The 14,972-nt window shown below is 44.4% G+C and overlaps 1 protein-coding gene across 1 annotated transcript; it reads right to left on the bottom strand.

Moving 5' to 3' along the window:
• Window positions 1-6,292: 6,292 nt before the first annotated feature.
• On the bottom strand, window positions 6,293-14,876 carry LOC134016953 (lactase/phlorizin hydrolase-like). The gene is made up of 16 exons (XM_062456198.1): window positions 14,473-14,876; window positions 14,242-14,441; window positions 13,717-13,787; window positions 13,539-13,619; window positions 13,330-13,423; window positions 13,009-13,090; window positions 11,464-12,911; window positions 10,625-10,893; window positions 10,186-10,476; window positions 9,880-10,078; window positions 9,159-9,361; window positions 8,678-8,784; window positions 8,194-8,325; window positions 7,814-8,037; window positions 7,248-7,484; window positions 6,293-6,958 (listed from the first exon to the last, which is right to left on the bottom strand). The coding sequence occupies exons 1-16, from the start codon at window positions 14,874-14,876 to the stop codon at window positions 6,732-6,734; spliced, it is 4,269 nt and encodes a 1,422-aa protein (XP_062312182.1). The 3' UTR covers window positions 6,293-6,731.
• Window positions 14,877-14,972: the final 96 nt, after the last annotated feature.

Raw genomic sequence — 14,972 nt, 5'->3', positions numbered from 1 at the left:
CATCTTTTTCCATTCATGGATTACGCTAAATCGAATTATTCCACTATGTATATCTTGATAAAAAGTAAGTATTCACACAAGATGTTCTGCTGTCAACACCCAGACAGCGCAGCAGTTAAAGCAAAACACTGGTCTGAAATATAGTCACCGTACTCTACACTGGAGTAGCACTTACAAACATACTCTGCATCAACACTCTGCGGAGCTCAGAAGGGTTACAGAGAAGCCCGCAGGCTGTGTGTTTTTAAGAGGGTGGTGGATCATATCGCTGGCTCCCAGCTGGAAACATTCTTCCAGTATTACATTGCTATTATTGAAGAGAAAATATTTCTGCTCGGTTTGGGGCGGGGTTGGAGGGGGGGGGGGGTTGGAGGGGGGGGGGGTTGGAGGGGGGGGGGGGGGTTGGAGGGGGGGGGGGGTTGGAGGGGGGGGGGGTCTCATTCCTTGTCCAATCCCGGGGGGGGGGGGGCGGGGCTCTGGGAAGAAGCCCTCTGCCTCTTTCCTGGAAAGGGAGTGTGTGACACAACCAAGGCTCTGCAGAGAGAGAAAAACACACCACTGTGTTCATACACAAAAACCCTTTTCCTCAATGAAAGTGAATATATGTAGCTCCATGAATTGACTTTCTCTTCAATACAGAGATGTACACGAGGTTTAACACATAGGATAACGTAACCACATGAACTACATGAAATACCAAACTATAGGTTCGCCTGGCTATAGCTTTGTTTCATTCTTGGTATTTTAGGTTTGATTCTAGTCATTCCAAGCCTAAAACAAACTGTTGAGTTTTACAAAAGTTTATTTCAAATGCCACAAATATACCATCATAGATTGTAGTGCACGATCTCTCCAGTCACAGGCTTTGCAAGAACCCTGTCGGACCTTTTGCTCCTGCAGACACCATCCCTCCCTCACACAGACCAGCACAACTCTTTCTCATTGTTCCTGAAAGAACTACTAAGAAATGGCTTGGGTGCAATGTGCTATTCAAGCAAGATAAAAATCAATGGACATTTAACAAAAAATGGTTGGTAAATGTCACCTGCTTCCACTTAACAATACAATAAGAATCTTCTACATTCACAGACAAAGCGTGTCAGTTCTCAAAGCAAACATACCCAAAGTACTGGAAAAAAAGTACCCTTTGTTTATCCAGGCAAGTGAACGTGGAACCGGCATCGAAGGTGTTTGGCAGCGTTGCGTGAGTCGGAGCAGTCTGCCGGCTCAGGGTGTTGAGGGGATTGACCGGACCCCCTGCTGGGCGGGACCACTGAGGGGGGGGACCACTGAGGGGGGGGACCACTGAGGGGGGGGGACCACTGAGGGGGGGACCACTGAGGGGGGGGACCACTGAGGGGGGGACCACTGAGGGGGGGGACCACTGAGGGGGGGGGACCACTGAGGGGGGGACCACTGAGGGGGGGACCACTGAGGGGGGGACCACTGAGGGGGGGGACCACTGAGGGGGGGGACCACTGAGGGGGGGGACCACTGAGGGGGGGACCACTGAGGGGGGGACCACTGAGGGGGGGGACCACTGAGGGGGGGGACCACTGAGGGGGGGACCACTGAGGGGGGGGACCACTGAGGGGGGGACCACTGAGGGGGGGACCACTGAGGGGGGGGACCACTGAGGGGGGGGACCACTGAGGGGGGGACCACTGAGGGGGGGACCACTGAGGGGGGGGACCACTGAGGGGGGGACCACTGAGGGGGGGACCACTGAGGGGGGGACCACTGAGGGGGGGACCACTGAGGGGGGGGACCACTGAGGGGGGGACCACTGAGGGGGGGGACCACTGAGGGGGGGGACCACTGAGGGGGGGACCACTGAGGGGGGGACCACTGAGGGGGGGACCACTGAGGGGGGAACCACTGAGGGGGGGGACCACTGAGGGGGGGACCACTGAGGGGGGAACCACTGAGGGGGGGGACCACTGAGGGGGGGACCACTGAGGGGGGAACCATGCAGAAGATCCACCTGTGGAGAGTTAACACGCACTTCCTGTGGAGATGGAGTGTTGGTCTGAAAAACAGGTCTTGAGGTCCAAGTAGGGGCCTGACGAGGGCCGTGTTTTCTCTCAGTACTTCTTGCGCTGTAGCTTTTCAATGTTCTTCACTCTGTTTGGGGTCTGATGACGTGCACTTGCTGACGAAACGTAGCAGTTCAACTGTTTTATCCTGTGTGTTCACCATGGGCAGCATTGTGTCATGATAAATCTTCACCAAAACATATTTTTAAGGCAATGGGGAAAACACCGGATGTATATAATTTATGAAATTATTGCACCATTAATATGACATGAGAAAATGCACTTATTTGGACTTTTAAGTGCAAAGATAATCTAGAGTAAGACATCCGGTCTCATAAATATATAATGCAATACAGACTGTCCACAGGTCTGTGGAGTGAAGGTCTGTATAAGCAGTATAGACCTGCAGATAATTGTTGTCTTACTGTAAGCTATAGGTACTGTTAGTTGTTCTGAACATTTGGAGTTGTCATGTTGTACACCAACTCTAACACCTTCTTCAGGCACACAAAATACTTTCAAGTTTACAGGAGCATCAACATCCCTGTTTGTCTGGTTGTTTGTTGGTAGGTGAAAATGGTTTGCCTGTGATGATGTGTAATGATGTGTTAGCGCCCCCTGGTGGTCAACGGATGACACTGACAACAAATGTTTTTGAAGATACATACAGTAGCTGTACCTTTTATTAATATTATACACAAGTATAAGTTTTACACTGACACAAACAAATCTTCAAATATAGTGAGAAATGGCATTCAAACTGTAGGGTTGATTTCAGAGGACAGTGAGTCTCAAAGGTTTGATTTCTACATTCACTAAGGCAGTGGCGGTTCTACATTGAATTACACCCAGGGCGAGATGCCCTTCGCGCCCCCCCCCCTCCCCCATTATGTTCTATACAGCTAAAACAGCCTGGGGTCAAATTGACACCAAACATAATAGGAGGGTTACATAAACATGCCCTTACAAGCTAAATGTCTGTTATTACATGCTATATTAATATAACTTTTAGGGAGGAACACTTTTAGTTATGACGTTAAACTATACTTTGTCACGAAATATAGTTGTAGCAAATAGCAAATGTTCGTCTTTGAAACTACCTACAGATTTGAAAATTCCGTTGGCTAATTACAGGGCCCAACCTAAATAATGAAAATAAATAATAACTGAACTTGTAACAGTTTTGTTGCAAAGCACACTATTATGGTGAAATTTTATCTCGTGTTTGTTGAGTTAAAACCGAAATATTGTTGTTGCATAGCAAGCATCATAGCAAAAAGGCTAACAAACGTAAGAATTAGCCTATACCCATTTTTTTTAATTCGCCATTTCACACAATTAAAAAAAACAAAAATGTGCAGGAACTTTAGGCCTATATTTATAATATTATGAATTGTCCGTTCCATTTGGGAGACCCAGTCAGATGAGCTGACTGGGTCTCGGCACCTTCTCAGCAAGCAGGGGTGCCTGCAGCTGCCTGAAGGGGGCGCCAATTTGCCAATTCACCACACAGTGAAATGATAGAAAAGAGAAAACCGCTTCGCAGCGCAGAGATTTTTATTTATCTATTTTATGCTCGTGCGCCCCCCACGTGACATGAAAAAATGCCCGGTCCGCCCGTGCCTAAAACCACCCCTGCACTAAGGTGGGTTCAAAACACAGCCTGGTCCGTCATGGGCCAGGCTGTGTAGTCAGCGTAGTCTTTAAAGGCTTCTATGATGGAGGCATTGGTCTGTCCTCCACAGTCTTTGAGAGCTTGAGGAAGGTCCCAGTGGTGCAAGGTGACAGCCGGTTCAATGCCAGACTCAATCAGAGTGTTGAGGAGCTTGTCGTAGTACAGAGGCCCTTTCTCAGAACGGCCCCCCTGGTGGCCGGAGGGGGAAATGCGGGCCCAGGAGATGAGGAACTGGTAGGTGTTTACTTGGAGACCTCGGAGCAGGTGCACATCATACTCCACCTTGTGGTAACTGTCACAGGCAAGGTCAGCCGTCTGACTCTCATGACCATAAAGGTCCCAGATTGTCTCCCCTTTCCCATCTTCAGACCAGCCACCCTCAACCTTGAAGGACTGACTGGAAGTAGTCCACTGGAAGCCTGGAGGGAACAACTCATTCAGGAAGTCATTTCTCTCATGGTGGGGGCAATCCACCCTCACCCCCATAGATATATATAAAGACTAGATGTCTTACGGCGGAGTCTAGAACGTCCGCACATGGCGGCCATCTTGCTATGGTCATTTAAAAAGTACATGTAGCATCAACACAATGTTATGGGTGAGCGAGTTGACTGTAGCAAGATGGCCGCCATGTGCGGACGTTCGACTCCGTTGTCCGGCAACGCGGACGAGACATCTACCCTTTATACATATCTATGCTCACCCCTAGTGATACTTTCCCCCAAATATGAGGCTACAATGGGCCAGCAGTGAGTGTTGTTCTTGTTTTCATGTGTTAATGAAGCTTTAGACTCTAAGTATCTGTGTCTTTGTAGTAAGCGCTGCAGTAAATCCCTCTACGTGACTGTAGATGAACAGATATGGAAAGCTGTTAGCAGTTAATGATTGATGAGAGGTTACAGATAATGGTCATGATTACAAAGAGCCAACTCGAACATGCATGCAATAAATATCCTCAATATACCTGTATAACCGTGATTATACATTAAATCTTAACTAAAGAAATGCAGCACACTTAAGTCTCTTTTAGTTATGCATGAATGTTTGCAGTGTTCACTCAAAATAATTCTCATGCGATAAATACAAGACATAATCCATCAAATCAAAGATAGGTCTCACCTTTGCCAGGAAACATGCGATGGTAAAGATGGTAGATGTTGGCGTGGGCGTAGAGAGCATTTTGGAGCCCTGCATCTCCCAGTTCATCAAGGTGGCTCAGTGTCACCCAACAGCGTGCAAGCCTTCCAAACTCCAGGAAGGTGTATTCAGCAATCTGCTCAAAGACCTGTGGTAGTCCCTGGCTCTCCCAGAAGCTCTCGGGAAGAGAGGGGCTCCCAGCCCCCATAGGTGGGCCGGAGGGCTTCTGGCCCAGCAGAGCGATGTAAGACCACCAGGGGCTGGAGGCCTGAGTCCAGCAGATGCTCCAGCAGGGTCCGGTAGCAGCTCACCACAGCGTCATCAGGCTGACTGGGGAGGCCTGAGGGCAGGAGGTGAGCCCAGGACAGGGGCACTTTGAAGTGAGTCGCCCCCCTGCTCCGGAGGAGGTGGAAGTAGTCTCTGGTGTCCGCTGGGAGAGGACGACTGCAGTCAAAGACATTCAGGTTGTCGTCCTTCTCTATCTGGGAGGTGAGGGGTCCTGCCAGTAGCATGAAGTGCTGTTCTCCATTCTCTTCATAACAAAGTCAGCTATAGATACCAAGCAGTTGAAGGGAGAGAACCCTCCACAGATACATCATTGTGTACAAGTGAGGGTAGTTTGTTGAGTCCATGCATCACACACATTTTATTGTGTTGATATTTACAATCTTGAACTTTCACACATGAACTTTACGTTTCATAACCATTACGTGGTTTCATAACTACTTAAATCATTTCATAAGGATTTGATGGTCATAGACCTTTGTTATTGTGATGATTTATTGTGCTTGGAATGATTATAATTGCCATATTATTTCTGATAAAGGCAGGGAGGTGACATAAGCAAACCGAATAATACATTTCTGATCTGAATGTCAATTCCTTTAGAAGCTAAAGAAAAATGGGTCTTGTATTTTTACATCCCTCATCCCAAGATGAAAAGTACTCGATGTACAGCATGTGCCAGTCTGGCTTGTCATTACTACAAAGCACACAAACTTACAAACGTAGCTTCTCTTAAGTTGAGGAGTGTATGCCAGGTACTGATTAACTGGCAGGAGAGACCTTGTTTTTCTTGAGGCTCTCAAGACAGTTCACTGTTGATGTGTATCTTGTAGTGATAGTACTGGTAATTGTACCGCTGACCCTGAAACCAAGGTCTTAACTAAGCTCATAATACAAGAGATCGAAGAAATACAATTAATGTGATGACCACACATTGAATTTATTATTTATCAAATAAGCTTCATGAGGTTAATCAGCAGTAATTTGTACATACTAAATAAACAAATACAAATCAGATGTACAAGGACGTACATCTTGCTGCCTGTAAGATCAGGAACCTATTTTGACATGTGAGGTCCAGTTGTGTTAGTTGGGAGTATGAGTTCATTATTCATTATTCATTATTCATTGTTAATTGACAAAGCAAGACAAATGCGTATTCACTGGTGATTTATTTAGACCTTTTGTAAGCACATACAAGAACAATGAAACATTTTGAAATAGAAAGAATGTATCCGTTTCATCAGAGTAATTCTGCTTCTGGTGTCACTTTAAATCATACAAACATATGCACTGGACTGAATAACATAAAAACTGAATTACTGTGATTCTTGTAGAAAACACTTTTCTGATTTAGCAATTCCCACACAGTCCCACATGTATCTGCTTAAGTATGAAGCAAGGAAGCTACAAGCCAGCTTGATGTGAAAGTATTATAGAATAATCCATATATTACCACACCACTATTAAATATGCATTGCTATTGATATGAAGTAAGTCCAACCACTTGCAAATGCAAGTATTAGCTGGGTTTACTGTCATGCCGGCTTTGTAAGAATGAGTTATTGTCCAGGTGACTCATTTGAAGACCGTTCTCCTTAGAATTTCTCCCTTTTATCAAACTGTATAGTTTCCACATTGGATCGTTTGTTCCTCTGTTTTGTCTTGAAGAAGCAGTAGGCCATGGTGAAGACTGACAGAGCAGCCGCTAGGAGAAGAGAGAAGATGACATAGAGACCAACTTCTGCATCTTCAGATGACAGATCCATACCCAGGAAACTCACAGCATTCACAGCGGTAGGGAGTGTTGGAGGTACAATCGTACCTGTGGCAAGAATAAAATGAAGGAAAAGGATATTCATTGACCAGCCAATGTTTTATAAAGCATAGTCTTGGTATGACAAACTGTGCAGTGAGCAATTACTGTCTATTAAATATGTGAAAAAATCCCTTCAATTGACTTTCTGTCTACTTTATGTGTACTATTACATCTTAAAACAAAAACACAAAAAATGAACGGTGTAATATCAGCAATATATCAGATGCTTGTTGCTAGTGTGAAAGACAGTCCCAACAGTGGGACACACACACACACACACACACACACACTCTACCTTCGGGGTCTGGGTTCAGGCACTCGTGGGGTCCCAGAGCCGGATCAGGAAAGCCGTTGCAGGTGATGATAGCAGCATAGCGAGCTACAGAACCTTTGGCTACGCGGGGAAGACTTGGGTCAGAGTGATTCACATAGAACAGTCCGAATCTCTCACTAAACCCGGTGGCCCACTCCAGATTGTCCATTAAAGACCAGGCGGTGTATCCTCGAATGTCCACTTTATCCAGCAGATATGCTAAAATAAAGGATTTGTTTGCATTAGAAACTCTGCCACTTTTACCATCTAATACTTAAAATTGACTTAAATTGGCATTTCTCATATTGTTATTGTTATCCTTTGTTTTTGGAGGTAATTTTTCTTTCACTTTACTTGTACGAATGCATTGAAGTACAAACGGAATAAAGTCAGATAAGTTTATATCGCTACTGTCCATCTATCAAGGTGCTTACGGTTATTATATATATATACATATATATACATATACGTATATACGTATATATATATACAGTATTATATATATATGAGCTATTGCCCCTGTCTAAGGGAATATGATTGTTTGATACCCTTGAGGAGTTGATTGATGTAGCTGTCATGGTAGTGGGATCTGTGAATGTCGTTGAGGTTCACAGGACCTCGTTCCGAAATGCCGTTTTCTGTGATAATGATGGGAGGGTTTCCATATTCTTCTTTAATAAAGTTAAGAATTTTTCTGAATCCGAAAGGAGAGACCTTTAGCCAGGAGGAACCCGAATCAAGCCAGCTACGGTCTGCGATTGTCCCTGCACCCCTGATACACATGAGGGGAAAAGATGATTTGACACACTGTGTAGTAAAACAAACAGTAATCATGCAACACATTTTTTTCATAAAAATGACTTTATACATGCCAGTATCAGTTAGGGTGTGGTGTCAAAAGCACAAGGTCATAGGCTTCCAGTCTCACCTATCAGCATCATAGTGCTGCAGATTCCCATAGGCCACAGGAAAGGCCAGGACAGTGGTGTAGTGGTTGAACCCAAAGTAATCATGGGTGCCTTTTATCCTCTTGATCTGCTCAGGGGTAAACTCAGGAAGTCTGTGGAAAGACCACGATACAGTTATCTACCATTAAAATAAACTTCTTAATTTCACCGTTGTCAATATAATGAGCACAAGGGATGATTTGGTACTGATTTCTTAGTAGTAGAAAAGATGACAAAGCACAGACAAAGCAAATCATTTTTGGTCGAAATATTAGTAATGCATAAATAACTAACAAAATGTGTGTATAAGATACTCCATCTACATTATAGGCACTAATCTTTAACAAGATCAACATGTGAATATTTTGTATATTAGCCCATTTTAGCCAACACCGCTCAGATTGGATGAATTTTGATCTGAGGACATTTACAGTAGGTATGGTGCTAAAATTATAATTTGCATACCGAGACTTTTTCAAGCCAGCAGCAAGGCTTCTCTCTCGAATGATGGTCTTCATTGTTTCACTATAGTCTCCGTTGAATACAGGGTGAGCAAACCAGCCTATGTAGAACTGCAGCAACAGCACGTTATTGGAAAGGGTCAGATGTTGTAAACACATAAATCAACCAGATAACAGAAAACACAGAGCTACATACTCACAGCCAGAAAACCAACCATCATTCCCCCCTTTTTTACACATTGTTATCTTAGTACATTAGTATCTTAGTTATTGGAAGTGTGTAGCTACCTCTCACATCTCTACATGACACAGTACCTGTAATCTCTCACATCTCTACATGACACAGTACCTGTAATCTCTCACATCTCTACATGACACAGTACCTGTAATCTCTCACATCTCTACATGACACAGTACCTGTAATCTCTCACATCTCTACATGACACAGTACCTGTAATCTCTCACATCTCTACATGACACAGTACCTGTACGACCCGCCGTGCTGCATCCACATCCTCCTGCTTGTTGGGATTCCGAGGCTCTGACCAATCAGAGTTGATTGTGATGGAGATGATGCCGCCCTGCTTTGCTCGGTAGGTGGAGTTGTAGAGGTGCCACGCCTCGGCATGAGCCTTGATCAGGTTGTGGCCCACAATGTAGGGCAGCGTGCCCGGTCTGAAGCTGATGCCTGCCCATAGATGGAGCTATGAGTCAGAGACTTGAACTGTGTCTATCTTTAATATTTAATCTATGACATCAATTCTACTTCTTACAACACCTGAGCAGGATGAAAAAGCAAAGATCCCAAAACTTTTTGGCAAAAATAGTTTTGCCCCAAAAATATTTGCAGAAAAATGATTTTCTGGAAAAATTGGATGTAACATTGCAGCATCCCAAATGTTGCCATCAGAAATTTTGGGGGTCAATTTTTTGGGGGTCAAATTATTTTCGGGTCAAATTTTTTCAGGTCAAATATTTAGGCATTGTAGCCAAAGTTGAAGTTTTTTGGGGGGCAAGAAATATTTAGTCCCCCAATTTTTTTTTTCAAAATATTTGGGCAAGAAAGACATTCTGCTAAAAGTTTCTTCGCAAAACAAAATTTGGCTGAAAGTATTGGGATCTGAATTTCTCCATTTGAGCTGCCTGAATTTTGTTCTATTTGAATTTCTGAAGCCACTGATTTGCTTCCATAGTGCTGTCTGTTACCTGGGGCAGCAGCACCATAGCCATGGCCAACATTGGCTACATTGTAGGGTTCGTTGATGGTGATCCAGAACTTCACTTTGTGGCCTAGGCGGTCAAAGATGAAGTCAGCATATTCAGTAAACCTGTCAACAATGGTGTCATTCTCCCACCCGCCAATGTCTTGTAGTGCTTGTGGAAGGTCCCAGTGATAGAGAGTAATCTGAACACAGAATCAGACCAGGACAAAAAAGGAGGAAGGATTGGATGCTGAGTCAGTCAGGTGTGCATAGTTTGATAAAAATTCAGCAAAGGCTTTGTCAGACTCACATGGGGTTGGATGTTGGCGGCCAGAAGAGCGTCTACTAATCTGTCATAGTAGTTCAAGCCGGCCTCGTTGATGTGTGCAATGGTGCCTTGAGGCATCACTCTAGGCCAGGAAATGGAGAACCGGTAGTGGGTCACCTTTAGCTTCTTCAAAATGGCAACATCCTCTTCTATCTTGTTGTAGCTATCACATGCGATGTCTCCTGTGTCATCGTTGAAGACTCGGAGAGGGGTGTGGGCAAACTTGTCCCAAATACTAAGGCCCTTTCCATCTGCTCTCCATCCCCCCTCAATCTGGAAAGACAACACTGTTAAGGATCTGTCGGTAACACTTTAGATGCAGATGCTTGGCTTAAACAATACAATGACTTTTTGTTGTTCATGACGTTACAAATTACCGCATCATACTTGATATCCTGTAGTGTTCTAATTAACTAGTTACCTGATAGGAGGCTGTGGCTGTGCTCCAGATGAAGTCCTTTCTGAAGTGTCCATACAGCGGCTTCTCATCCTCGGTGATGGGAAAGCCATTGTCCCTGATCACCTGACTGTAGTAGAACCCTGAGCGTTTAGGAGTCCTAGGACGGCTTAATTGGGTGAAGTCTACATGGTACAGCCCAAAGCCTACGGTGTAGCCATTGAGCCACTCAAAGGAATCCATCAGAGATGCCGCAGTGTATCCTCTCACCTTCACACCGTCTAGGTTATGAGCTGTGGAGACATAAGACACAACGGTACTTAGGAATGGTTTGCTGGACCCCATGTTAGTTTCCTCAAGGATCGCAATGACTCTTGCTTAGAGCCTTGCTGCTCTTGTTGGTTAGTGGTAACTGATTTAAATTGTTGAAATATTTTTTACTGTTGCTTGCTGTTCTACAGGTACACTTGCACTTATAGCGATTCATGTTGTTTAATTGTAACTTGTTTAACTACATGCTCTTGTGGTTCTTCCCTTTGGCACTTATTTTGGTTGTTCACAATATGTGCTTCATGTTTTGGCTACCCGCAATGTTTTTGGGGCTATCTTGTTGTTATCAGTGACCTATGCACTTTTGTAAAGCTCTCTCTAGGAAGTCGCTTTGGATAAAAGCGTCTGCTAAATGAATAAATGTAAATGTAAATTAGAGCATGCAACTTTGTTTACAAAAGACAAAGAGAGTAGGAAAATGCTTAACAGTTGCAGCAGCTTTTACAGCAACCTTGTAAAAAGCACTGAAGGTGACACTGATAACACTGTCAAGCTTTTTGTATCGATAAATTGTAAAGTATTTAAAAGTTTACCTTTCAGAGCCTCATCAATATATGTTTTGTAGTAGAATATTCTGGCAATGTCATCCACAGTAGTCTTGGTGTCTGTAGCAACTCCATTCTCTGTGATGTAAATTTCCGGATCTCCATACTCTTCCTTGATCCAGTTGAGGAGCCTTCGTAAGCCCCATGCTACCGCCCTCTGTTTACTGATAGCAGTTGTGGGGGCGTCACTGTCCTCCTCCTCTCCCAAATCCTGGTCAAAGTCGTAGGATTCAGGAGAGAGCCTGGCAGTCACGTGACGAACTATCTTTGTTGTGTAAGCGTTTATGCAGAAGACATCAGCAGTTCCCTGGATGAAGGCCTTTTCTTTTTCAGTGAAAGTTGGAAGCCTTGAATCTGTCAGACCCTGGAGCTCACTCTTATTCCCCACCTGCCACTTCATTGCATCGGGATAGTCTCCATTCCTGAAGATAGGATGTGCAAACCATCCCAGCTGGAACTGAAGGGCTCGATCAGCAGCAGCTATCTCCCGAGGAACGTTGATGTCTTTGGGTTCAGCCCAGTCAGCATTGAGGGCAATGGACACCAAGCCTCCTTGAGACTGACGGTACTTTTCATCATAGGTGTGGTAAACCATGGCATGTGCCTTCAGAAGGTTATGAGCAATTTTATATGGACCATATCCAGGATTCACTTCATTTGGTGGGATCTGCCCAAGACCATATCCTGACCATGCGATAGTATAGGGCTGGTTGAAGGTCATCCAAAACTTCACTCTGTCCCCAAAGGTGGAGAAGCAGAAGTCACAGTAGTCATTGAAGATGTTGATCATCTGGATATCTTCCCAGCCGTAAACGGTTTGCAGGACTTGAGGAAGGTCCCAGTGGTAGAGTGTTACCATGGGGGTGATGTTAGAAGCAAGGAGGCCGTCAATGAGCTTGTTATAATAGTCAACTCCTTTCTGGTTGAGGGAAGTGCGGAGACCTTTGGGAAAGATTCTGGACCAGGACAGAGAGAATCTGTAGGACTTGACCTCCAGAGCCCTGAGCATTTGCAGGTCCTCCTCTAAACGGTTGTAGCTGTCACAGGCCACATCACCAGTAGCATTCCCAGGAATGTTACCAGGAGTGAAGTTGTCCCAAACACTCGGACCCTTCCCATCTGCGTTCCAGCCTCCTTCAATCTGGTAGGCTGAGGACGCCACTCCCCAGTAGAACCCCTCTGGGAAGTTACCGTAATGATACAGTTTCCTCTCAAAATTAGACTGACCAGAAAACTTCTCCCAAACAGTCTTGGATGTGGATGGCACTTCAGATGGTGGTAAAGAGGGCCGTTGTAAAGTGATTGGAAACTTTTGAGCCCACTTGAAACCTGAAGGGAGCGACTCATTCAGGGAGCTGTCCCACTCTGGTTGGTCCTGGTTTATAAACTTTTCCCTCAGGCTCTGGTAGTCTCTCTCTGAGACTTCATCTGAAAAACTGGTTGCAGAAGAATGATGTGTTTAAGAATACATATACGAGAATGTCTGAAGACTACTTTTGCAAAGTCAAACATTCAAATGGTTCTACTTGTTACCTAGTAGAGTCCATCTTGACCAGCTCACTTAATAAGTCCACCATGTAACATCCCAAAATAGGCAGGTCCTGGTTACTCAGAACTGTGATGTATTCACAACACATATGCATGGTATCATTTTTATATTTTTTCACTTAATAATAATAATAATAATAATAAAGATGTATATGTATACTGTTTCTTTAATATTATAACAATACACATTTATTATTCATTATTATAATGAATAATATCATTCATTGTTATCAAATACTTTAGATTATAAAAGTTACGAGAAGCAATTTGCCACTCACGGTCAGCAATATATTTTTGGGGAATTACCTTTTAGAAAATCTTCTAGAGAATATAATTGGTCCAAGGAACAGCCCTTGACATTCATTTCATAAATCAGAATGCCTATGTACCCACTGGTCCACTGAAAAACAACAATGTGAGATCAAGGAAAATAATTTTCTGTGTATATCTGTGTATGTCTGTCAGAAGGGGGAGTGGATGACAGCAGATTAGCGAGAGATTGATGCTTAGCCTACCTGTAGCCTTTTCAGCTCCTCTGCCAGGTTTGATTTCATGCAGTCATATTCTATCTGAACAGGCAGGAAATCCAGGGACCTCTAAATAGGAAATACATATACAGTAGATGAGAAATTTCTTATCAAAATCATTAAAACTCAAAAGATTTTTTCAGGTGTATCTTGGCTTTATCCGTACCGTGAGCGTGGATTTATGTTCAGAAAGAATGGCTAGATTGCTTGTGCTCAGTACAATCGATACACGTCCCCCTGCGAGAAAAGCAAAAGCATAACTTTCAGGTTGAATATAAACCAAAAATCATGTACACAAACTCTGCATTATCTGATCTACTACTACATATAGATATCACAAACCAAACATGAACACAACCTAGACTACACTTTAAAGTAAACACTTCCAACATTTGTAGTAAAAGGGAAAAATTTGATTGTTTTGTGTGTCAGCAAAATGATCTCTCTCCCTTTGCCCCAGATCCTAAACATTACAATGTCATGGTTATGTCAACACTTAACTAAAGACAATCTCTTCAGATAAGCCTAGCAATATGCATATGCTATTGAGGTTGAAGGCTCAGGCTGTGCAATACAACTGATAAGCACATTGTAGATATGCAACACAAGTCTCAAACACCAGGTCTTGACCGGTGAATAAAAACGGTAAAACTAGGTGTATTTTTTATGGTTCTTTTTAATCAAACCTTACCGTTACCAGGGAACAGACGATGATAAAGATTGTAGATGCTGGCATGGGCATGGAGGGCATTCTGTAACGGAGTTGGAGAATCTGAACCCTGCGCTTCACCGTCTAGCTCCTCCAGGTGACTCAGTGTTATCCACGAGCGAGCCAGTTCACCAAACGTCATGAAGACAAACTCAGCATACTGCTCAAAGACCTGTGGTAGTCCCTGGCTCTCCCAGAAGCTCTCGGGAAGAGAGGGGCTCCCAGCCCCCATAGGTGGGCCGGAGGGCTTCTGGCCCAGCAGAGCGATGTAAGACCACCAGGGGCTGGAGGCCTGAGTCCAGCAGATGCTCCAGCAGGGTCCGGTAGCAGCTCACCACAGCGTCATCAGGCTGACTGGGGAGGCCTGAGGGCAGGAGGTGAGCCCAGGACAGGGGCACTTTGAAGTGAGTCGCCCCCCTGCTCCGGAGGAGGTGGAAGTAGTCTCTGGTGTCCGCTGGGAGAGGACGACTGCAGTCAAAGACATTCAGGTTGTCGTCCTTCTCTATCTGGGAGGTGAGGGGTCCTGCCAGTAGCATGAAGTCCTTGTCATCTTTTTGACACCAGCAACCACAAACAAACAGAAGGTGAAAAGTGAGAACCTGTAACAGGTACATCATCCTAGCCGGCGTAATGGCAGCTAGGTATATGCTAGGAAGCTCTCACATGAATACTGTACTCTCACTTAAACTCATCATTACCTCAAACCTAACAGA

This window comes from Osmerus eperlanus, chromosome 3, assembly GCF_963692335.1.
Source record: "Osmerus eperlanus chromosome 3, fOsmEpe2.1, whole genome shotgun sequence".
In the NCBI taxonomy this organism is placed as follows: domain Eukaryota; kingdom Metazoa; phylum Chordata; class Actinopteri; order Osmeriformes; family Osmeridae; genus Osmerus; species Osmerus eperlanus.
This window is presented reverse-complemented; position numbering and strand designations above follow the sequence as displayed.

Excerpts from the sequence above, each read along its gene's own strand:
- LOC134016953 (XM_062456198.1), bottom strand. The coding sequence starts at position 14,876 with ATGATGTACCTGTTACAGGTTCTCACTTTTCACCTTCTGTTTGTTTGT. Across the intron at positions 10,894-11,463 it reads TATTGATGAGGCTCTGAAAG|CTCATAACCTAGACGGTGTG; the intron begins GTAAACTTTTAA and ends ATGTCTCCACAG. Across the intron at positions 8,326-8,677 it reads GCTGGCTTGAAAAAGTCTCG|ACTTCCTGAGTTTACCCCTG; the intron begins GTATGCAAATTA and ends GTCTTTCCACAG.